The following is a 25,234-nucleotide window of genomic DNA, read 5'->3' as shown; positions in this document are numbered from 1 at the left end:
ATCTTGGAAGAGAATATCAAATTAGAATTATACTTGAATATACATTTCCAACAAAATTTCTTACTACATCATTTGAAATATAAATATTGCATGAATTTTAAGGGTGTTACGGGGATTAAAAAACTTGCTATGTTCGAGATAATATTTCTTTCGTTCGAGGACAATTCCGATGATAGTCGGATTTTGCCGACCATTACTAGCTAAATCAAAATGGCGTCCAAAAGGAAGCAAGAGGAGAAGCATTTGAAGATGTTGAGGGAGATGGTGGCCCAAGAGCCGAATAAGAAATGTTTCGATTGTGGTCAGAGAGGGCCTACATATGTTAACATGACGATAGGCTCGTTTGTGTGCACAACCTGCAGCGGAATCCTGTAAGTTAGCACTATTTTTTCGCCGTGATCACTCGCCCGGTGTCTATGGTGGCGATTACCATTTCATTGACCGGGCGCGATAAAGTGAGGGCGGGTCTGATTTGGGTGTACGGCGTTTGTGTAGTTCCTCAATCACAGTACCGTCGCGTATAGTTTCTCCGATCACAAGACATAATGAATTTATTGATATCATATGGATCGCCCGGGGCAAATGTCCGTATTCGAGAAATAACGATGGAAAATAACGTACTTCCGGCGAATTGATCATTGACGTGACTCCATAGTGAACACGTTTCATCATTATGTACTATTACATGTAATGCAAATGGGAGTTACACAGAGATGTTAATCGATGGCTTCAATCGTTGAAATATGTATCCACGTAATCTCCCTGATTGGTCAAATATGTCAATTTTCATTTTTTTACAAGGTCCTGAAATATTTACATATATTTACACATTTCACCTGGAATTCATTCAACGTTTTTTGGCCCCATGACGATCACACATTCGTGTCACAGATTTTAATTTTCCGGTTGTGTAAATAAGCAGGGATATCGTACTGGTATTAGCGTCATAAAAGAAATATAAGTACTTCAACGCAGTAGAAATGATTATCATTTCACCTATTTCAATTAATTGAATTCAAGCGCTGGTTTACCATACAATGGAACGTTTTGACAGTGATCATTGTGTAGAACAAAGAACAGAATAAAAACGGTGTTAATCAACTCAATGTGTAACCAAATTCTTGTCAGATTGACAGATAGGTACTGGCAGACAGGTGAACTACAGAGGTGATACAACATGATTACTCATTCTGAGTAATTTTGATATCTGCCCACAAGCCCCTATGTTTAATTTATAATTATGAAATATATGAATGATGTGTTGTGTGTTATGTCTTATTTACAATTTGGATAACCATGATTTCATGGCCAGGTTTTTTTTTGTAAGTACATACATTACAAACAGACATCATTGCCAGCACAGCACTATAAATCATAAAAAAACAAGCCACAAAAATCTTAAATTCCCAAATGTAAAATATATCAAGACAGTTCAGTAAGACACCTGTATTTAGAAACTGTTAGTAGATAAAGTTGTTTGAATTTATGGTACGGATATAATACTCCTTGACCTGACCCCAACTCCCTATCTTGATGGAAATTTTCATGTCTGATTCATTACTGCAGTTTTCAGTGTTCACTTAAATGTAATTGAATTAAATTTAATTAAATTTAATTGATATTATAAATTGTGATAAAATGTATGTTTTATCATAAGTTAAAATAAATTGATGTAAAAGAAAACACATTCACACACGTAACTTCACAAACCGCAGTGTTTACCCCACTGCACTATACCCTCTGATAATTCATGAAATGTTTCGTGTCAAAATGATAGAACTCTTATCTTGTGAGTTACCACATAGTAAGGGCTAGCAGAACAACAAATTTTGGCTGGTCACAGAGAAATGGTATATGATATTGGCTTTAATAGAAGGTTAATGTCTCATTGAGTCTTTTTTAAAGCTTGCAACATCCAGCAGTGCAGTTACTCCTGTAGCTGTACTGCTGCAGTTACTGTAATTACAATGCTTCACATGTCATAGTCTTGTTATTCATTGTCACGCTGCAGCAGAATTTCAGTCCAGTCAGGCAGCCTTAGTCATGCTGCAGTAAAACTTCATTCCAGTGTCTGTCATGTTGCAGAAAATTTTCTGTCCAGCCTGTCGGTCATGTTGCTGCAGAATATTTAGTCCAGTCCATGTCATACTGCATCAGAACTTCAGTCTATGCCATTCTGCATAGCTATCTACACCACTTCAGTCATGCCGCAGTAGATCATGCTTCCAAAAGTTTTATATGTATGTCACAGGGCTTGACTGATTAAAGTGATTTATTTAACAAGAATTTTCACTTTAAACAAAAGACCAGTGTATTGAACTTTGCCCTTGTCTTCAGTTGAAATTAATAGGCAATCACATTGTAGTAAATGAAGTCCAAACACTGTTCATGTTTGACCTGTGATCAGAAACACCCTGAAGCTTTTGTAAATAAACAGTTATGTCTAGAATGTCTGTAGATAAGAATGTGTACTATTAATGTGATTGGTTAGTTTATTTATATAAGTAATTATACTTATCTTAAATTAAGATGGAATTGACCTTGCCACTGTCCTCTAAATTGTTATTATGAGGACAAAACCCATATGTTTACAAATGGCCATTCATCATATAAGTATTGTGTATTTTTCAATGTTTTCTCTGTACTCATTTTTTGTGTGATTGATTGGTTCAAAATTTCCTCCTCAGCATGAGGCCAATTTGACATGCATCTGACACACACAATTTCTAGTAACACACCAAAATTTGATGTTCCCCTATCTCTTACTATGTGGTGACTCACAAGAAATGAGTTCTCATTTTCACTCACAACAACAAAATTTGCCTATCATTGGAGGGCACACTGCAAGCCTTCAGTCTGTGTTACAATTTGTATTTCAATGAATGGGCAGTGCCTATGATATTTGTTCGTTTGTGTACATACAATGTATATCTGTAAATATTGTAAAAGCACCCCTAACTGATTATGGAGTTCAAGCTTATACATACTAACCAGATGTAAACTGAAGGGCATTTCATTAGTGTCAATCATCACCAGCAAATATTGTGTTCATTTTTGTTAAGGTTGGTAAGTAGGTAAATCTGCCAGAGTTCCCCAGTAATTTCACCATGGTTTTCCACCAACTTTATGGTACAACATATTGGAAACTGTGCCAATATTACCAAATTTCAGCCACCTGTTAATATTAGTGTTCCCAGACCAGATAAAAAATACTTGATCATAAATAATTATGTATCATGAGTTTGATGTAAATTGACTATTCAGCAGACATAAGTTTTTGAGATAATGATGACGGAGACAGACAAACAGACAGATCAACAGAGACATACAGACAGACAGATCAACAGAGACAGATCAAGAGACAAACAGATCAAGAGACAGACAGACAGATCAAGAGACAAACAGATCAAGAGACAGACAGACAGATCAAGAGACAAACAGATCAAGAGACAGACAGACAGATCAAGAGACAGACAAACAAACAGACAGACATACATTTGTAGATATATCAGATCCTCACGACTGTGGGATGTAAGGAACCCCAATTTTCACACAAGATTATTTTAAACTGTACAAAAATGATGTCAATATTTAGCATATCTACATGTATACAAGGTGTTCTCTGGTCCTAGCTCCAGAGAGGAGATATACTGTAATGTTGATGACATCAATAACTGACAGAGTGAATAATGGAAACAGATGATGACATGAAGTTAATAAATGTACCAGTAAATAGTTGTCCATTGTTGATTTTATGTGACAGATGAATAGTTTGAGGTGAGATGTGTGTATGGGGGGGGGGGGGGTAGCATGTGATACAACTCATGTGTGTATTTCATAAATGAGCATATCAAACCATCTTCGTTACTTGCAAGTAGCATCCATACCAAGTCCAGGACAAATACACATCATAGAAGTGAGGTACTATGGCAACTCAAAACAGAAAACATTTGTGTATTAACCGAGCACATTATCAACAAACATCACATATCATGATCATGCTGATTGTGAATTGATTTAAGTTTGTAGGGTATCAAATAAAAATGTGTATGAGTTACTGAAGTAGGAGGCGTTATTTGAAAGTGTTGTATTTAGATTCAGTGCATTGGGATCTGTATGCCCTCTAGTGATAGCCAAATTTGGTTGTTGTGAGTAAAAATGATAAAAAACTGGAATTTGTTGTGAGTCACCGCATAGTAAGAGATAGGGAACACCAAATTTTGGTGTGTCATTAGAAATTGTGTGTATTAGTGGTACATCACATTGGCTTAGAGGGCACTCTCTTCTGGATACTTTATCCAAAAGACTTGTGAAGTGTGTAAGATTCAATGAATTGGAACACTTCATTTAAAGATGTTGTAATATGCAAGGCTCAGTACACTAGGATGCTTAATTCAAACATGTTGTAATATTAAAGCTTTTCAGTAAAGATTATCCTTATACAACCCTGTAAAAAAAAAAAAAAATCTATGATACCCTCCAACAGACTGAATAGCAACTGAATATTTGTGGACCATGTAATTATATTGTACCAGCATTGACACTATAAGGTAATCCTGAAACCTATTATTCAGTCTCTTCTTTTTGATTGATTTGGATTCTTGAGCATAATTACTTGTAATTTCAGACAGACTTCAAGTTCAAGTTGATCATGTGCCATTATAGGGTATCCTTCCTGTTGGCCATTGCATGATGGGGAGTCAGCAGAAATGATATCTTCATTGTTGCACAATGAATATTCATGACTCCTGAGTGCTTATTCCCTTCGATGTAAATCTATTCTCATGAATATTCATGATGAATTTGATGTCCCCGTGAAATCGCAAGTAATTTTAGGGTTGGTGTAAAATCATGAAATGACTCTCCAGAACTCATAGTTTATGAAAATGCCTTTATTCTTGGAGTAGCATTCACCTTTAAGATTTAGCAATGTTTACTTCTCATAATTCAAACATTTAATTCGAACATTCTCTTTACTGGCATACATTCATACATACATACATACATACATACATACATACATACATACATACATACATACATACATACATACATACATACATACACACAGACACACAGACAGACACACACATATACACACATATGTATACTAGTACAGCAGTCTATATGTGAAGTACATCTATAGAGTTTCAAAGGAGACACTCATATTATTTTGTTGTATACTTTGCAGACGTGGACTTAATCCACCACACAGAGTGAAGTCTATTTCCATGGCCAGTTATACACCACAGGAAATGGAGTTCCTGCAACAGAAAGGAAATGAGGTACAGTATATCTTTTACATATGGAATGTATGACACTGACATATGTCATCCTACAATGTACATGAATGCCAATATTTTCCATGGTTTCACTTCCATCTCATCCTGCATTTACGTATACAATTATATAAGTATACCATTGGCCAATATTTTCCATGTTTTACCTTCCTGCAGTGTGCGTGTATGCCCAGTGTTTTCCATGGGTTTACTCCCAAGGCATCATGCAAATTGCAATGTACGTGTATACCAATATTTTTTCCATGTTTTTACTTTCGTATTCTTCCTGCAATGTACACAATGTATGTGTATGCCAGTGTTTTCCATGTTTTACTCTCGTTGTCATTCTGCAATGTAACTGTTTGCCCAGTGTTTCCATAGTTTTACTTCCATGTCATCCTACAATATACATATATGCCAATACTTTCCATGTTTTATTCTCATGGTCTTCCTGCAATATACATTTATGCCCAAATGATTTCCGTGGTCTTACTTCCATGGTCTTCCTGCAGTGTACATATACATGTATGCCAATTCATTCATTTCTTGTCCCAGGTTTTGAATAGTGTGTTTCCATCTATTCAATAATGAATGCAGGGATATGACTTTCCTTGATACACACATGTAACTACTATTAAGCAAATATTGGCTTATTTAAATTACATCATTGCGTGTATAATGTACATGTATTGGTCTTAATAATTTATTTGAACACATAATAATTCCAAGAGGAAATACTAAAGGTTATAAAGCACAAAATTAAGTAAAATAAAAGAAATTTAAAGTATACATTAAGAAATAAAAATAATAATAAAAAGTTAAATTTAATAAAAGTAGTCATATAATAATAATAAAAATAGATAAATAAATGAATGAAAAAATATAGAAATACATGTAACCAAAGCAATAATCTTTTATAAAATTAATTATAAAATATACTATTATGTGTTAAATGAGTTATTAGTATTTGTGTTATTTGTAAGTTAAATATTGTTAGAATTGGACAGTGCTAATCAATGGCAGACTGTGTGACTGCCCTCAATAAATTGTCTGTTCATCATATATATATAATATGTATTTATTAGTAAATCTGATAGTCTGAAAGGTTCAGCCATTGGTCTGCTTATGTACTCATACTCGCTACCTCACTTGGCAGAATTAAATATGTCGTGAAAAAAATCGAAATATATCATGTTGATTCTTTCATTCTTTGTCATCAATTAACAAAAGGGTGAATCATTTCGAAATTTTATCAATAATTTAAGAATACATGTATTGACTATCCATATTTATGTCAAAAGACGGATTTTTATTTGATACATGCATCAGTAGCAGTGTTGCAGCCAGAGGGGGTATTTGGGTCATTTGACACACATTTTTTTGACCTGACCCACAGTTTTGGAAGTGATGGGTCATAGATGACCCACACTAAAATTGTATGCAAATATGTTTAGCAACATGATCATGGCTATAGATTGTAGCAACAGCCAAATGATCGCCTGTATTGCATAGATAACAACAGGGTTGGATAGGCAACTGCATAATCATTCAGCAAATATCTAGCATGGATCAGCATGTGGGTAAATATTTTTTAAAAACTGTACAGTTGTGCTACAACGCCATTGACGCTTTTTTTATAATGTCCCAAAAAAATTTATGATGACCCAGAAAAATGAAAGTCTTGGGACACTATGTCCCACTCTTTCAAAAGGCTGGCTGCTACACTGCAGTATGACTGAGAATTCATTATTTTCCTCTGTAATATGTCTATTATGTGTGAGTGTGTATGTGAATGATGATTATGATCCTCTCTGTCACTTGTAAATTGAATAATAGTACCTTTTGTTAACTTAATCTTGGCATCTGTACAGATGATAACGCTAGGGATTTTCATTGTATGGATGTGTCTACAGTTTATTGAAATACAGGGGGTTCTCTAAACATCATTCATATATTTTTATCAGTATTATGACAGAACCCCATGATGCATGAGTGCAAATGTAGCGTAGCGTAGTGTAGCTTTTGTAATTGTATGTGTGTTTGCAGAATTCTCTGCAGACAGTCCTATGTTCATGAAAGTGCAAGCAAATACCCCTGAGTATATGTATACATGTACCCACAGTGGTGCTGGCGTGTCTTTTATTATAACATTTATCCAAAACAACAAAATTGTGTCAAAATCATACTGTGTTTTCCTGTATTAGAAATTATCATGTGCTCATTTGCATATCTTTTGCGTACCTGTATACAATAATGTGTTCAGTATTGCACTGCAGTGTACATTGTAAATACCACTATGCATGAGCACTGGTGCAAGTAATCACAGGAACGTTATGTAACATATGCTATGTACATTACTTGTTATCATATCTCCACTTTAACTACATATATACATTGTGTAATCTGTGTATAATCTGTGTGCAGTTTGATAAAGGATGCTGAAATGCCATTTATAAGCTTCCATAATGATATATAGGTGAAAATACTAAACTATGAACAAACCTTGATTGAACTGTTCTTTACTTGTGTAGTGGTCATGTCAATGTCTGGATGCCAATGTGAGTGGAGGTGTAAATTGTAACGATACTGTATAGGAACTAGACTGTGTGAGTGGGGGTGTAAATTGTAATGATACTGTATATGAACTAGACTATGTCAATGCATGCCTACAATGACATTAAATAAAAACAAACCTTGTGTTGTTAGCACAGTTGATAACATATTCTGGATTTGTGTCAGCATTTTAGTGTATCTATACTAAATTATTGGAATCATTCACATCTACCTGAATACCAGGCTTGGGTATTTAGAGTGATGGTTAAAGTAGAATATTGCAAGTACGTTTTGATACACAGCAAAAAACAAACACCCCCACAATATATGAATTAATTAGCTTATGTCCCTTTGATAATTTATCATTTCTGTTGTATAATAAATGTGTACATAACATCGCTGTAAAGAATAGAAATATGAATTTTAGGTAATTTTATCTCGTGCGGAAAATGCTCCAAAATACTTGCTAATAATCAGATAGTACAGAAAAAGATAAATGCTCTAACAATAGTTTTGAAAATGATAACATTGTTGAATCATATAATAAAAAATGTAGTATGACGTCATAATCATAATTTAATTAAATAATAATTTATTAAATTAGCACACTCTCATTTATATTCATCTAGAATTGACTTCATAGAATTTTGACTTTTGACATTCATGTTTTTAGAATTGATGTCCCGACAATGGTGTATGTGATTGATATTTAAGCCATTGCATCAGTTGAGATTGTGCTAACAAGGTCAACGCTAATGTCCAAAGTCAAATTTCCATAAATGCCCATCCTCATTCCATAAATAGCCATTGTCATTAACTCCTTGAATCTGACCACATCTGGTAATAAATTATGAAACAGCCCATTGAAGTGTGAAAATAGTTGAAGATTCAAACCGATTTTGTACTTGTACACAGTAATTTACTGGTGACTATCAAACTGTGTCACATTGTAAATTGAATACATGCATTGTTTAAAACCTCCTAGATCACTGATCATGAATTCATGAGATGAGACTATTGAATTCTTTAAACATGTACAGCTGACAATAGTGACAATGGTGTATGTTGATCCGATATTTAACCATTGCATCAACTGGAATTGTGCTAACAAGGTCAAAGCTATTGTACTGTATTATGTAACTTGTGTGTAAAGGCATACTAGTAAACCATGGCAGTTTGTTCTAACTAAATATTCCCTGGAAGTGCGCTTTTCCTTAACAAGGTCATAGGGATAGGAACATTGAACCATACACATTTCAAACACATTCCAGAAGTCTGTCCATATATCCTGTAGTATTGATTAATTCCAGGATATGTACAAGAATTCAAACCTTCATGGAAAATCTGCACTGAGACCAAAGTACCCCCACCCCATAAAAATGAAATGTAATGAGACCATTTTATGTAACGATTAATGTCAAGAAGTGCCCAAACTCTAGAGATGTAAATTGTCAGAGTCAAAATACAGGCTAGGGGGTTGACACTCCCCTTGTGACCTTTGACCTAAAAACAGGAAGTGGTGTATAAAAATTTTCTGTAATGTTACATGTAAGACATTTTAACAACTTAAGAACAGGAAAGACCAGACATCATTAATTTATTGAAACTTCTTTATTCCACTACGGTTCTCATTCAAATCCTGCATATTGAGTAACCCACTCAACCAATGAAAAGGTGTCTTATATCAAAAACTTATGGGTGCAGTACTTCAAAATGCTCTGTTCAAACAGCTTGAGCACTGAGCATATAGACAGTGATATTATTATTAATTTTTAGGTGGGTCTGCTTGTTTTCATCTTCAGTTTTGGCATCAACTGCAAGACAAATTTTGATTGGCTATGCTTAAGCGCAAGATTTGAACATGAACTCCTATGGTATTTGTAGAAAGGAGGTGCTCACGCTCAGAACAACGAAATATAAAACAAATGGCTACATTTATTTAAATGAACGATATAGATGTATTAAGAAAGCAAGCAGTATTCAATTCTGTAACTTGTGTAAGATTTTAATCAGTAAATAAAAAAGCCAACATTGTTATTACATAAAAAGATTGCTGTAATGTTTCATTGTAGATAAACAAAGCAACAAATAAGTGGCTCTGCCAGTCTAACTCTAAACAAATGTGTATATTTTGTTTTTACAGTATTGTCGCCATGTATGGCTAGGTCTATGGGATGCACGCTCACAAGCTGAACCTGAATCAAGAGATGAGCAGAAAGTCAAAGATTTCATGTCACAGAAATATGAAAGAAAAAGGTGGTACATAGCTCCAGAGCAGGCTGCCATTCTCGCTTCACAAAAACTACAACAGCAGCAAAATGCTAGTAGTGTACCAGAAGCCAAACCTCTCAAAACATTTCTGGGTAAAGACCCTGCACCAATACAAGTACAGAATCATTCACAGGTGAGTGGAAGTAACATTGTAGTGGCTTAAGCTGAGATTATAAGCTTTTCACTCTGAACATGACTCAAAATTAACAGTAGTGCCATCTCCACAGACTACCAATTCCTGTCATGGGGCTACCATAATTTGCCACTGGTAGCTCACTCAGGCTACCACTGATTATGCAATAAAGGATGAAAGATTTACGGACATAAAAGTATTTTAATGACACATATATTTCCAATAGAGGAACTCTGTTTTCAGCTCAGGAATATAGGGCTATCGGTTACCATTGTTGGGGTACCATTTCTGAAATTGGTAGCCCACTAGGACTACCGAAGAAAAAAAAGTTAATTTCAAGGACTGACTTACATAAAATGTTGATTTAACTATTCTAGTATAATATTAGTGTCGATGCATGCCTTCTATGACATTACAATTGTCTTCTGGTGTTGGTAGAACAGTTGATTGCATGGTAGGGACTAGATTCCTTGATAAGTTATATCATAATACCAGGTTTGAGTTCATTCACTTGCAAGTGATGGTTAAGTGTGGTTTAGTAAGTAGACTACTCATTCTTGCAAACCAGAACTGTTACTTCTTCCATGATGGTGTGTCTTGGATGGTGCCGTTAAAGAGGGAGTGGGTATGACGATGAGACTACTTTGAATAAACTCAGCGTGTGCCTCTTTTGATTGTACTCAAACTGGGCGTTTAGGAGACTAAGACTAACAGCATCAACATTTTGATAATAGTTAATTATTTGTGATTTTGTCAACAGTCACCTCCACAAATAAAGACAGCAGCACCACTACCCACTCCACCTCAGTTCCAACACCACCAACAACAACAACAACAACCACAGCCAGTACAGCCTCCAAAGCCATCAGTGGACCTCTTAGGAGAGTTAGGAGGCGACCCCTTTGGGACGTCTGCCTTTGGAGTGCAACAACAACAGCCACCACCACAACAGCAACAAGCAACAAGTAATTTTGCTGCTTTTGGAACTGCCCAACAACAACAACAACAACATCATCAACAACAACAGCAACAACAACAACAGCCGCAGCAACAACAAGGTCATTTTGATCCTTTTGGGTCTGGACAACAACAAGGTAAAAATTAATAGAGATCTTGTTTTACTACTGCCTCGAAGAAACATCAGGAACAATTCACGGTATCTACCAGTTGTCACGTTAGCTCAGCTGGTTAGAGCACTCTGACTAGTGTTTAGGGGATGTGGGTTCAATTCATGGTATCTACCAGTTGACATGTTAGCTCAGCTGGTTAGAGAACTCTAACTAAGGGGACGTGGGTTCAATTCCTAAACATGTCAGTTTTCTTTCCTCGTTTACAACAAATTTAGTTTATGTTATGGTGAGCTTCTTTCATTTATAGCAAACCCAAACATTAATGCTTGTGTCAGAGAAGAAATCTGGAAAAACTTGGATAGATTTCCATACCTTCTACCATAATTTGAAGGAAGCCCAGTAACAGAGGGTGATAGCTCGTAAAATTTGGATAGATTTCTGATTTCTGACAAATTTATTGAGACAGTTTCGAAGACAATTGTGTACGTGCTGTAGAGCGCCACCAATGTTAGGTGTGTAGAATAACAACAGGTATTCATTCCCTTGAGGTTTTAGCCCCACATAGAAATAACATGATCTAGAGATAATTTCATCATTTGAATTCACAGGTGGCGGTTTTGCAGACTTTAGCTCAGCATTTGATCAGCAGGCAGCTAAGCCAGCAGCTGGTCCTCCAACTGGCTTTTCAGGAGCAAGTAAGTCAATAAAATAAGTTGATAAACAAGAACATCAGCACCCAACTATTTTGTCATATCTGAAGGTGTTCGTGTCACGGCCATCATGGTCTGAATTTTCACTAAGGTTTCAGAACCTGGGTAACCGGAGGGGGGTTCCGGTAGAACCTGCAGATATAGGTTTCAGTACTTTTGACCTACAGATAAATCAATATTTAGGAAAAACTAATTATTTCTCAGATGTGGCCATTTTAACAATTATAATCCTGTAAATGAACAAAATTCCAACTCAAAAATGGTGAAAAAAACTTTGAAGAGTTAACTGCAAAGTATTTTTGTGAATGAGTATATTTAGAAACTTTGATCCAAAAAAGCTGCTCCCAGTCGTACAAACCATTTGTAAGGATATATCCAAGTGTTTAGCTAATTGTTGTAAAAAGTTAAAAATGGAGATATCTTGCTTCATATGAACCATAGGCCATTACATCTCATTTGAGAAAGAAAACAATAAACTACACAATATCTCTTCCCAGATAAAAAAAAAATATGAATTTAAATGATAATATTTAATCTCTTCCTGGTAAATGTTTTTATTCAATTTTATCTCCAAGGTAAGTACTTGTATTACCTTTTGCAAAGAGCAAAGAGATCTTTACATTCTCTTGTAAACTTTTTGTTTCAGCATATCTGTAATTTGTTTTGCAATACATGCATGTGTTATAATCACATTCCTTAGCTTGTACCATTAAGTGCAGAGATTAGTGAACTGTTGTGACCTTTGTTTGACCCTGGATTAGTATGCCAGGTTGTTAGGTATGTGGAATAAATTTGGGGAAGGTCAGGATAAAACCGTTTGTGATCCGTTAACTAGCCTGTCCACAGCACTGATCTGTAACTGCGATAACTCACATACATGTATATGAGAGCTCGTGCAGTCACACATCCAGCGCTGTGGACAGTCTAGCTAAAGGATTGCAAATAATTTTATCCTGAATGCACTCATGTGTTCATGACTGCCACCATACCTCTTTCAAGAACAAAGATATACATATTATATATTAGCTTCCAAAGCGAGCTGACATTACTAGAGATTTAAAATTCTTGGTTGGTTTTAATAGTGTTTTTTGCATGCCACCAGCAACCTTAGATGTTGGTCACACAGAGGTTATGACAGTGGCAAATTGCCAGAGTTCATTATATTATTTAGCCTTCATAAACAACCCTGCATCAGTGATCTGTGTATTCTTGCAAAACTCATACCAAAATTAGTACACTACGTTTGACCAGCAGATTTGAATACAAATGTTGAGTTAGATTCAGATTCAGTTAAAAGATTGACTCACATACTTTTCGAATATGAATTGGATTTAGTTAGTATCAGATTCATCATTCAGCATCAGATCCTCTAATAAGTGAATGGATATACTTGGTCCCCTGAAATAGATTTGCAAATTGTGTAGTGTTTTGAGTGGTGGTCCGTCCTTCCCCTAGTGGTGTCTTACAACATGAAGGACAGTAAAATGTCACAATTTCTTAAAATTTTATTGATCAGCCCAATTCAATAACTAGCTTCTGATATGCTGGACCATAGTGGAGTCATTGTTTTGTTTAAACCCCAATGTTGGAATCTCATGGTCTTGGATTTACTACTAATACTATCCTATGAATAGGATTATTCTTTATGTCTGGACCAACATTTTCTACAACTCTGTCAGACAACTTTTTCACACCAAATTTTAGTGTTCATATGTTATTTGACTGTTATAGCAAAGAATTACAATAAGTAAGCTATCTATTGAACTTGTTTACCCTGTAGAAGTAAATTATTGTGTTGTGTTGATAAACTTTAACCAGTGGAAGTAAATTAGCTGTGTTGATAAACTGTGATTTCAAAGTGTTTCAAAAGGTTATCACAGACATGTGACGAATATTTACATGTACAGTACTTCTAAGCTAATTAGCTGTGGTGCTAGAAAGGCTCTGAAATCATGTTTTGTGATAGCAACTTGTATTCTATGCCATATCATTAAGAATATTCCAGTAATAAATACTTATACATACCAGTGTGTCCTCTAATGAGTGACAAATTTTGCTAGAAGAAATTGGGGTTTTCTTATTTAGTCGCACTATAATTTAGGATTGGGGATTACCAAATTTTGGTGTGTCACATCACGTTTCTGTGTGTCAGTGGCATGTCAAATTGATGTAGAGGGCACACTGATACACCATAGACCATGTTCCATTTGAAGAGAAACTTTTAGGCCCTTATTTGAATTTGTGAAGAACTGGTACACACAGTGGAAAATCCTAAAAAGCTAACATTCAGTAGCTAGTACTCTAGTCTAGTTCCTATACGGTATCATTATGATTTACACCTCCACATTGGTATCCAGACTACCAGTACACATGGTAGTGACTTTTATCATGATATGATATCATTTACTGATGGGTAAAATCAGCATTTTGGAATATTAAGATATTTTTCTTTTTAAGTTCTGATTAACTCTACATTTTCAAAATAACTATCATCCCAATTTAGTGTGTACAGTGGTGCAATCCTTTAGCATGCATGTAAAGTCACATACATTATGACCTCTTATGAATATGCATGACACATCCTTGAAATTTGTATGCTAATTAATTCCTTATATGGCTAATTAATTCCTTATATGGTCTCATTATCACAATCACATACAACCCCTCATGAATATGCATAACACATCCTTGCAGTTTGCTAATTAATTCCTTATATGTTATTCATATGCATATACCATTACATATGTTACACTCTTTATTTGCATGTAAGGAACTCATTTCAATATGGTAATTCAGTAAGCGTATTCTTGTAACCCTTGACCTACCTTGAAGTGAGACAAGCGACGATGGTACAGAATGGAGAGGAAACCCCACATCTGTTAGTGCTGATTGTAAAATTCCTCATTGACAATGAAGCTTATAAAAATTCACAATCTTAAGATCAAGTTTTACCATTACCGAAGTTGATGTGTGACTTTTATTGGAATTACCCATGTTTCTTGTGAATATTTGGAACTCTGGTAGCAGAAATTAAGCAAATTTGATAGTGTAGAAAACTCTTCAAGATGTTACTTGCTCACTACCCTTACAAAATACATGTACAGCCACAAATATAAAACCTATCTGTTTTCTGGGAAAATATATTAATGCTAAAAAATGTGAATTTTAAGAATTATTTTTATCAATTCACCATGAGCTGCTTTGTCAGTGAATAATTTTACATGCAAATGAAAGCAAAAAAATATTCAAAATCACCTGTGATCTAGATAAAAAGAAGCAAAAAGTCCATAATAGGAAATGACAGCAGTGTTATTACAGTGCGGCTCTGTACGAAATTTCCCTCCAGATTCGAAATTTACCGCTAGCACTGGTGTAAGGGCAGAACGACCCACTATTCAAGTGGTTTAAAAATCCTGCCATCCTTTATAAATATTACAATTCCATATGCTTATAATATGGCTAATGATCCCCTATCACAGGCACCAAAACTGTGCCAAATGCTTGCATTGATATCGCACATGCATGAAATGTAAATGTAAAAACTTAAAGGCTGTTTCTGAAAATTAAAGTGTAAGGTGTTTATTTATCATTTTAAATATTTGAATCATAAAATTGTTCACGTAATAAGCATGGAAAGACAAGAAACATTTCCATTACGTATAGTACCCAAAAGTTCAAAGGTCGTAAGTTGAGCGGTCATTCAGAATTCCAGCACATAGCTGGTGGCTGGCAGGGGTTGTGCCAAAATCTCACTTGGTTGTAATTTCTCTGTTGAAGATACTGCCAACCCCTTTGGTGAAGCTGTGGGGCCATCCATGGTCCCGCTGTCTACTGAAACAGTCACCACTTCATCAGCCAATCAGCCACCAATTCCTGCTGTTTTCCCTCCACCACCATCTAGTAACAGTAAGTCTCACTTCATTCTGTCACCTCTGATGCAGCATTCCAATACAAATACCTACAATGTTTCCAGGTAATTTGCCACTGAGGGCGCTAACAGTCTTAATCTGTCAATGTTCCTTCCACACCTAGTATAGTGCACTCTGCAACAATTATGAATATTCATATGTGTAACTAACTTATGCTTATGCTGCCAGTTAATTCACCACTGAGGGCACTAATACTCAGTCTTTCAATCTTAATACCACAATGCAGCACTTATGAATATTCATATATGTAAATTAGGTAATTCCATATCTTTTTTCCAATACAGTCAACATTCACCACTGAGGGCACTAATCCTCGGTATATCAATCTTATATCTCCACTTTGTGCACAATGCAGCTTATGAATATTCATGTATGGAAATTATGGTAATTCCAGATCCAGGATTCACTGAAACCCTAGTAGTAACATTACCTGTAAACATCTCTATTACAGCATGCAGTACTTACATTTTATGCTAATGTAATGACACGTACATGTATCTCTGTGTTATACTTGGTTTAGATCTGCTTGGTGAAGTTCACTAGTTTTTTTATTAGCATTTCTCCAACCCGTTAAATGTACCAGACTTGAATTAGACAGTAATGACAACCATTTACATATGATCGCAAAAAAAAAAAAAAAAACACTTCTTAAATTGTCCTCACTGTTTCCATGGTTAACTTAAAGGCCAGGGTTTCAATCCCAGGTTCTTACATTAGTGTTATCCTATCATGGGAACCATAAGTAGTAGATAGGATCATTCCTTTATTTAGGACTAACTTTTTGTATCGTTCTGGCAACTTACCTCACCCAAAGTTTAAACCTAATCTGACATGGGCCTTTAGTGTAATCAAACACACCTATTGATTATCAGAATTAATGTAATTACAGGCAGACCTTGGATGTTATACCAGTGTAAAATCAGATATGACAACTGTTATCTGCTGATCTCACATTGTTGAATTAAAGTTACTGTAATTTGTCACTGTAATTGTTCCTGCCAAATCATACTAGGTAACTGTAAAATGCCCAAACAGTCAAAATGAAATTTTTTGATGTAAGTGTGGGAATTGCAGTCACTGTAATGTATGCTATATAGTCATGTAATGTTACAGAATCAAAATCAGATCAGTCTACACTTCAGAAAACATTTAGACATATTTTATATACAATGGAAACACTTGGGTTTTCAATTCAAACCATAATCTACAATTTGTATGTAAGCATATATAATAAGCAGTACCATATATGGTTTTGTTTTGTTTGTTTGTTTGTTTGTTGTTGTTGTTGTTTTGGTTTGTTTGTTTTTTTTGGGGGGGTGTGTTTTTTTTTTGTGGGGGGGGGGGGGCTATAGGAATGACCTATGTCCATTTTTGTTGAACAGCCCTATCTCTGACACCACAACTCGATTTCAACCAAACCTGGCACAAATATCAGTCATTGTAGATTTGTTGGGTAATTGTGAAGCCATAACAGAACAGAATGAACAGAATATTAGTTTCAGGACTTGAAATCGGTGGTAGTCGGGGACATGTGCATGTGGACTACCTAACATATCTAGGCTACCAAACTAGCAGTAGTCCAGGACACATGGACTACTAAACATCATATCTAGACTACCAAATTGTTGATGGTGGCAGTGTATTAAACCTATGAAATTGAATAGAAAACTGTAGATTGAAGTAAATAGTTACCTAAGTCTGACACCAACCGTATGTGTTAAATTTGAGTCTTGTGGTGGTAGGGGCCATGTCTTTGAAGATAGGAGCCTTGTGCATGTGTGCATTTTCTGTGTGTGTACTGTAGGTTTCTATTCAAATGTATCAGCACTATATGAGATACTGTATACATGTGATGTACAGCATTTTGCCCAGAACATGGCACTTAGTACACTGTGTCAATTTGTACTTCTTAACCCTGGGTTGTATAAACACATTGTTTGATAAAAGTGACGTTCAGCATAAACAATAGGACAGATTGTCAATACCAAGTGAAGTAAAGTCTGGTGGTTGACATACAGTATATGCACGGTTCATGTCAATGTTGGCAAACTTAAACAGAGAGAAATATCTCCTTTTAAAGGGCTTAGGATCACTTGTTACCAGAACACAAACCTGATATTCAGGCATAACATAATATTATATGCTTTTTGATTACATTATTTAGCATATACATAAGATGTCAAAGAAACCATTTTTATGCCATCAACTGTACTAAAATGTCAGGAGACGATTTTAATACCATTGTTGCATGTGTTGACAGTTAGGTTTTGTGTAAGTTTTTAACCAATCAAAAGAGCTCAATAATATAAAGTCAGCTCATCTCTTCCATTAAAGGGGCTTACAGTGAACCAAACTCTTGATTATAATAGTTTGATCACTTTTTCAATGAATTACCTGAAAACTTGTTATGGTATGAGTACACGTATAAGCACATAAATTATTCTATTAATGCTAGTCTAGATAGTGCTGCGCAAACGTCTACTTCCAGTAAATTGGTATCAGTCACTCACAGACCACATGTACCTGTCATCATCAACAACATACCATGATGTCATGTAATACTTAATTTAACAATCCAAATAAACCCATACATTGTATGTGAGTGCTGTCCAAACGTCTACTGCCAGTAACTTAGTATTGGTATCAGCCCCTTCACAGACCACAGGTAGTTGTAGCCACTGCTAACAACACACCACGGCTGACTTACTAATTAATCTATTAACAGCCCCAGTATACCCATACAGTGTGAAGTCTGTGAGTGCTATTCAAACGTCTACTTCCAGTTACTTAGTATCAGCCCCTTCACAGACCACAGGTACATGTAGCAAATGCTTAACAATACTGTGACTAACACACTAATTAATCTATTAACAGTCCCAGTAAACCCATATAGTGGTAAGTCTGTGAGTGCTGCGCAAACGTCTACTGCCAGTAACTTGGTATCAGCCCCTTCACAGACCACAGGTACATGTAGCCACTTGAATCTATGCATGAGGAGTAAGGTTCAAGCTACTTTATTTTTTGGCAATAATTTTTAATATAAGTTTTCCTTTGAATTGCTTTAAAAAAGCAATGTAGATGAAAATAGTGCATGATATACATTTCCTATTCAAATGAGACTCTGAGAGATGGTGTTAAAGTTATTAATTATGGCATGCCTCAATGAACACATTCAATCTTACAATTGTTTCAGATAGGAACGCCTTGGATTCTTGGTGGACAGGTGAATGTTATTTTGCCCTCGGTCAGTGTACACAAAAAATCAGTAGGCCTACCTTGTCTAAATTGCAGTTTTGATATTTTGCTCTAATTTCTAAAATGTTTGCAAGCTAGTCAAAATCCTAATATCAAAAATCAGTGTACATTCCACACCATTTGGGGTGATTCATGAACTAAAACTATTACAGGCCAAATGTGGACGTTTACACTTTTGGATTGAAAAGATACCCTCCCTCCGCATATCAAACCAATCCTTATGTGCAAATAGCTGTGTTTGGAGAGTTACATTATGTATTATAGCACATCATTTACGTACAGCCTTCAGTGATTTGCTTGAATTGTGTCGTGAGTGACCTTAGGCTATTATGACCCCAATTTGCATAGTGCAGGCACTATTTATTTTCTGTTTTCCATAGGGCACTATCAATGTAGCATGGGAGTCCTACCAGTGATTTGCTTTTACTATGGAAAGAATACATGCCTGAAAATGTGATGCGCTGTAAAACACTTATTGCATGGCTTAATGTTGTCAATGTCATATAAGTTAACCTTCGTGTTGTTACGTAGCAACTGTTTCCCTTGGCTTCCAGTCTTGAGGAAATAGCTGCTACAGAACAGATCTTAGGATAATAGATGTCTACTAGTGCCCTTAACAGTCTGGGAATAAGTGTTAAGTAGTAAAAATCTTATTCATATAGCATCCCCTTTCTGACATCGCTTTATGCAAAATGTCCTGGCAGCAACATTCATCCTATAAATAAAAGAAAAACGTGATATGATAATTTCCATCAATATAAAAATAATGATGTGCATGAGAACTCCATATTGCAATTTGCTTTAATTAAAATGATTTAAGTGATAGCTTTTTAATTATTTCAAACTTCATAATTTTCTAGTTACTATGCAAAAATTAAACTTTAAGAAGCTGCTGGCAATAATAGAAAATTCCTTTAAGTTAATACTGCTTTATATGTATAATAGAAATAAAAAAACTCTTCAAAAAAATTGATAGTGCATTTTGTGATCCTCCTATGAGTCTTAGAAAATATTAAAGGGGCATAAGCGAAGTTTATAGATGTTTGGGGTAATTTTTGCCACTTATCAAAAACACAAATTATGTAGTATTCTACTTCCTGAATTGTACATACACATCACTTGCAATTGGCTGAACACAAATCTACCCAGATGTTAAACATAAATGACATGATAACATAATTAAGTGCACATGTCCTAAAAAGAATGTTGAGGAAATTGGTAATATGTTAGAAATTTGGCTACTGTAACAATATTTGAAAATGATTTTAAAAGGTATAGAAGGCATGTGACGATATTAATGTTATATCGGAATAGTTGACATGTATGTCTTGAGCTTTTGTTTATTTCCATTGGTGTAAAATACATCATGAACTCAGCTTGTGCCACTTTTGTACAGCTTTAATAAATTTGCCTAGAAGCGAAGTGTGGGCTTCTTACTCATTTGCATTGCCAAAAAATCATAGAGATGGCATATATGTAAGAGGTCATGTCACAAGAAGTCAGTCGGTAACTCCTAAAGACATTTCACTTGATTTATTTGTGTCGGTGAATGAAGACAATTATTTTAGTGCAGATCCTGACATTGGACTGTAGAGATTCTAAGATTGATGCTAGTATACTAATAGTACAATGCTTTCTCACCAGTTACAGCTAATCCATTCGTTACCATGCCATCAGCTCCCTCAGCAAGTCAGAACACATTCACAGACTTCACATCTCATCAAGCAGTGCCCCAACCACAAACTCCAGCTCGGAGTAAGTTACAAAACCCATGTTGGCATGGAGGGGAAGAGGGGTGATGGGGGTATTGATAGTTGGGGGAGGGGTGGGTATTGTTGGTGTTATGGTGGTGGTAATAGTGGAGGTGGCAGCAGCAACAGTGACAATTATGACAATATGCCATATTCTAGAAATATGGGTTAACTACCTGGTACCCAACGAATACCTGTGTACATAAGTGCTTGTTGTTTCGAAAGGAAAACAGTGTAACTTGGTAGCATCGACTTATTCTCATCATGTGCACCTATAGTCATGATAGTAATGCATGTGTAGTGCATGGAGCGAAGGTTATGGTGTCGACCAAGAAATCGAAGTCATTATTTTTTTGGTAGAATTCTATTGCAGATACCAAGAATTGGAGGAGCAGACTCTGAACAGAATAGTTCAAGTGTACCCCCTATTAAAAGAAGAAACTTTGTTGTGAATCAAAAGGATTAAAAAAAAACGTGTTTCTTGTGTGTCACATACTCCATAGTAAGGAATTAAGGGAACAGCAGTGTGCATCAGTCGCGTATCAAATTGGCCTAGAGAACGCACTGATGAAAACGTTTCAGAGATTAATTAAACAAATATGCAGTACACCCACACCTGATAACATGTATGATCAAATATATACCTAAAATAAGACGTACAGAAAAGTACTGCAATATTGCTTTCTTTATTTTCAGATTTATTGCAACCAAACCAGCCTGGACAACCCGCCACGAGTCAACAAAACAATTTTGGGGCAATGGTGTCTGCAGCTCCTGGTGCCCCACAGGGAATGAAACCCGGTGACAGATACGCAGCCCTATCAGAACTCGATACTTTATTCCATGATACAACTAGTAACATAAATTGGTCAGGGGGACCAGCGTCATCTGCACCTAGTAATGCGTCGGTGTTCAGCTCTGGCAGTAGTTTTGCAGCACAGCAGGCAACGTCAATGCCGCAATCTTCTAGTTTAGGTAATATAGGAACTGCTACATCATGGTCGGGAGGAGGGATCATGTCTGCAAGCCCAAGTATGGGATCCACACGTAAGTTGAACAGTGCCCTCTAGTGGCTAATTTCTGTGTAGTACTCAGTAAACACTGACTAGTATCACACAAAGTTGAACTTAAGGTTGTACATATACGTGTGGTCACCTACCTAGCAAAACTGTTGATGTGATTCAACAATGCTTCGCCGCACATTTCAATAGATGGTGTTGGGTGCAGACACTTGTCTGTGAGACTGTACCAGTATGTTACATAATTAGGTATCCCTGAAACTTGTCTTGTTGTTTCTATCTCAAAAAGCTCTCTACACTAATCCAAGACTGTTGCCCTTGGAAGCACAGAAATCAGTTCAGAATTTGAAATTATCATCAACAACTCTGCTAAATTAAGTTGATATTGAGGCACACGTAATTATAGCTACCTTACCAATTTATAATGACATGAGGATACCGTTATATCGTAAGGCTTACATATAAAACTCACTTGAATGTAAATTACTTTTTAAAACGATGCATAATGTTAACTTTGTTGTTGTATTTCTAGCTCCTTCCAATCCATTTATGGCTCCACCACCAGCAGGACAAGGAGTGAACCAACAGGGAATGGCAACCTCTGCTGGATTTGGACAAACACCAAACCCTTTCCTTGCCCAGCCATCAGGAACAGGATTCGTACAAGCCAATGGCCCTTACGGACAAACTGGCCAGAGTCAAGCCAACATGGGCTTCGGAGCTCAACCTGCCAGTGGATTTGGCATGCAACAGCCACAGCAGCAACAACAGCAACCTGGTGGTTTTGGACAACAAGCTGGATATGGAGGACAGCAAGTTGGTGGTTTTGGAACACAGCAGGCAGGTGGTTTCGGAACACAGCAAGCTGGTGGTTTTGGAACACAGCAAGCTGGTGGTTTTGGAACACAGCAAGCTGGTGGCTTTGGACAACCAGCTGGATTTGGTGGTGCAATGCAAGGATTTGGTCAACAACAACCACAACCACAACAACAACCACAGCAACAACAAAGTCTTAGTTTTGGTGGTGCAGGAATGACAGCCATGGCTGGTCAACAGTTTGCCAAGGTACAGCAACAACCACAACAACAACAATTTGGTGGTTGGGGACAACCAATGCAACAGCCACAGCAACAACAAATGAATATGGGGTCAAATCCATTTATGGTAAGTAAAAATGATGCTTATTTTACGTCCAGATATATTTATTTATCAAATTGAACAAAATGGTTGTAAGTAGCAATGTTTCAAATCAAAATAATTATGCAATCTGGTTAAACTTTGACCTTTGACCTCAGTATCTAATTATCAAATTCAAGCCATTTTCTGCTTATCACAGAAACTCTATAGTAGGTATTTGCCACCAATTTCTTTAAATCATGTCACCATTCAGTGACATAGAAGTAAAGTATTTGATATTGGATTATCTCTTGTACAAAGACTTGATCATACAAAAGCTTATAAAATGGTTTAATTTCATTCTGTTTTTCTCCCAATGTGTGTGTAGGCAGCTGGACAGAATCAGTATGCTGCAAAGAGTGCAACAGGAAACCCATTTCTGTGACAACACGACGCCAACTAAGACAGGATTTTTAGATTTTTACTCACAGACAGTTTGTAGGTGAGAACACTTTGCAATGCCACCAGTGAATACCAGATTAAGGAGAAGGGTCGAAGAGAACTCCCCTACATTAACAGTACATTTGTAGATTGTGCCATGGTGTCTTACTCCTAGATGTCAGTTATTGATGGTGCCACTGTTGCAACCCAATTTCGGACTATGCCATGATGGCACACTGCTATTTTAAGAATGTACCATGCCATGATGTCACAGCCCCTCTGTACCCGGATGTGACACCCTCACCAATAATGGACTGTGCCATGATGTCACCATTATGTAAATATCTATGTTAGTGAAGATTCGACAATGGTGTAAAATTGAAAGTGTGATTTGTAATCGCCCCCTCTGTCCCCACAAAAGCTGTTAGCATTTAAAAAATGATTTGATCTGATTTGATTTGGCATGATGTAATTATAATTTCTTATGATACTGTGATTTGCCCCACAGTGTAACGGTGCTTCTAAAACTAGAATGATGGGTAGATTTAGTGATTCAAAGTGGTTTGTGTCCATGTATTAAAATATTATCAGAATCAATGTGTTACAGGAGAAATGATAATGGTTTTAAAACAAAAGTCAAAGATAGACACAATTCAACTCTACATGTAGACTAAAAAACAACAACGGCGTAACACACAGGTTGTTCTCATCAGCAATGCGTTACAACAGAAATGAAGTTGCCTTTATGTTTCACACATGAGACGTAATGTTTTTTAAGACAAAGCTAGACACAGTTCAACTCTAGACTAACAATAGAGACACAACATGCACAGCAGAATCCTTCGCCCAATCACATTGAAAAACGGTAAAACATCAGCTCTATTTGTCAGTGCAGTGAAAACAGGCTTCTGCTGAACAATACACTTGCACTTGATAATTTTAATAGCTTCAATTGTTTACTTTCCAACTGATAACAAACATGATAACATGACTGCTTCTACATCCACACTGTACACACCACCTATATAATTGTTTTGTATCTGAAGTTGTCCGAGTGTGTGTAAAAATGTCATAAGTGAAATACCGAGGCAACATCATTTGTACTGTAATTATCACCATGAGGTACAATGTACGTGTAGTGAAGGAAGAAGAGCAGTTCAATTGTGTTTTTGGTAATTTCAACCCCTACTCTAAACAAAAACAGGCCTAGCGGAGGTCAGCCATCCGGGACCAATTAGTATCCATGGAAACTGGTAAATATTATAACAAGTACAGTCAAATGTAAAGATATTTTGAAATCGATATTATTATGGGCATTGTTCAGATTATAGTGAAGCACACCTGACAGATATCCTGCCTTCCATGGGATACACATTAATCCCTAACCCTAATGTCACAGTCACCAGCATTTTGCATTTATTCCCAACAGTATTTTTTTTTCGGGGGGGGGGGGGGGGGGGGGGGGGAGATATTGGGCACAATGATCTTTTGTTTCATAATTGTCTTCTAAAGCCATTATTGTGCAATGAGAATTGAAGACAGATATACTTAAACAAAATATGAAGACACATTTTGATATCACTATAGAAACTCAGTTATTGCCAGGGAAACTCATAGTTTTACATGCTTTTTGACATTTCTTGTCATAAATTGTATGTCTGTCTCATCAAACTTGCAACCAAAAAAACAAAGGAAGAAAATAAATTT

At 36.1% G+C, this 25,234-nt stretch overlaps 1 protein-coding gene across 3 annotated transcripts; it reads left to right on the top strand.

Annotated features, from left to right (window-relative positions):
- The first annotated feature begins 210 nt into the window (after positions 1-210).
- Positions 211-24,963, top strand: LOC144442282 (uncharacterized). 3 transcript variants are annotated; one of them, XM_078131587.1, is made up of 10 exons: positions 211-371; positions 5,192-5,285; positions 9,976-10,236; positions 10,997-11,330; positions 11,915-12,001; positions 15,794-15,922; positions 21,648-21,998; positions 22,503-22,727; positions 22,803-23,134; positions 23,475-24,963. In XM_078131587.1, the coding sequence occupies exons 1-10, from the start codon at positions 211-213 to the stop codon at positions 23,529-23,531; spliced, it is 2,031 nt and encodes a 676-aa protein (XP_077987713.1). In that variant the 3' UTR covers positions 23,532-24,963. The 3 variants fall into 3 exon arrangements, with proteins under 3 accessions (XP_077987713.1, XP_077987712.1, XP_077987714.1); XM_078131586.1 differs by having other exon boundaries at positions 22,503-23,134; XM_078131588.1 differs by lacking the exon at positions 15,794-15,922 and having other exon boundaries at positions 22,503-23,134.
- The last annotated feature ends 271 nt before the right edge of the window (positions 24,964-25,234 follow it).

This window comes from Glandiceps talaboti, chromosome 11, assembly GCF_964340395.1.
Source record: "Glandiceps talaboti chromosome 11, keGlaTala1.1, whole genome shotgun sequence".
NCBI lineage: Eukaryota > Metazoa > Hemichordata > Enteropneusta > Spengelidae > Glandiceps > Glandiceps talaboti.
This window is presented reverse-complemented; position numbering and strand designations above follow the sequence as displayed.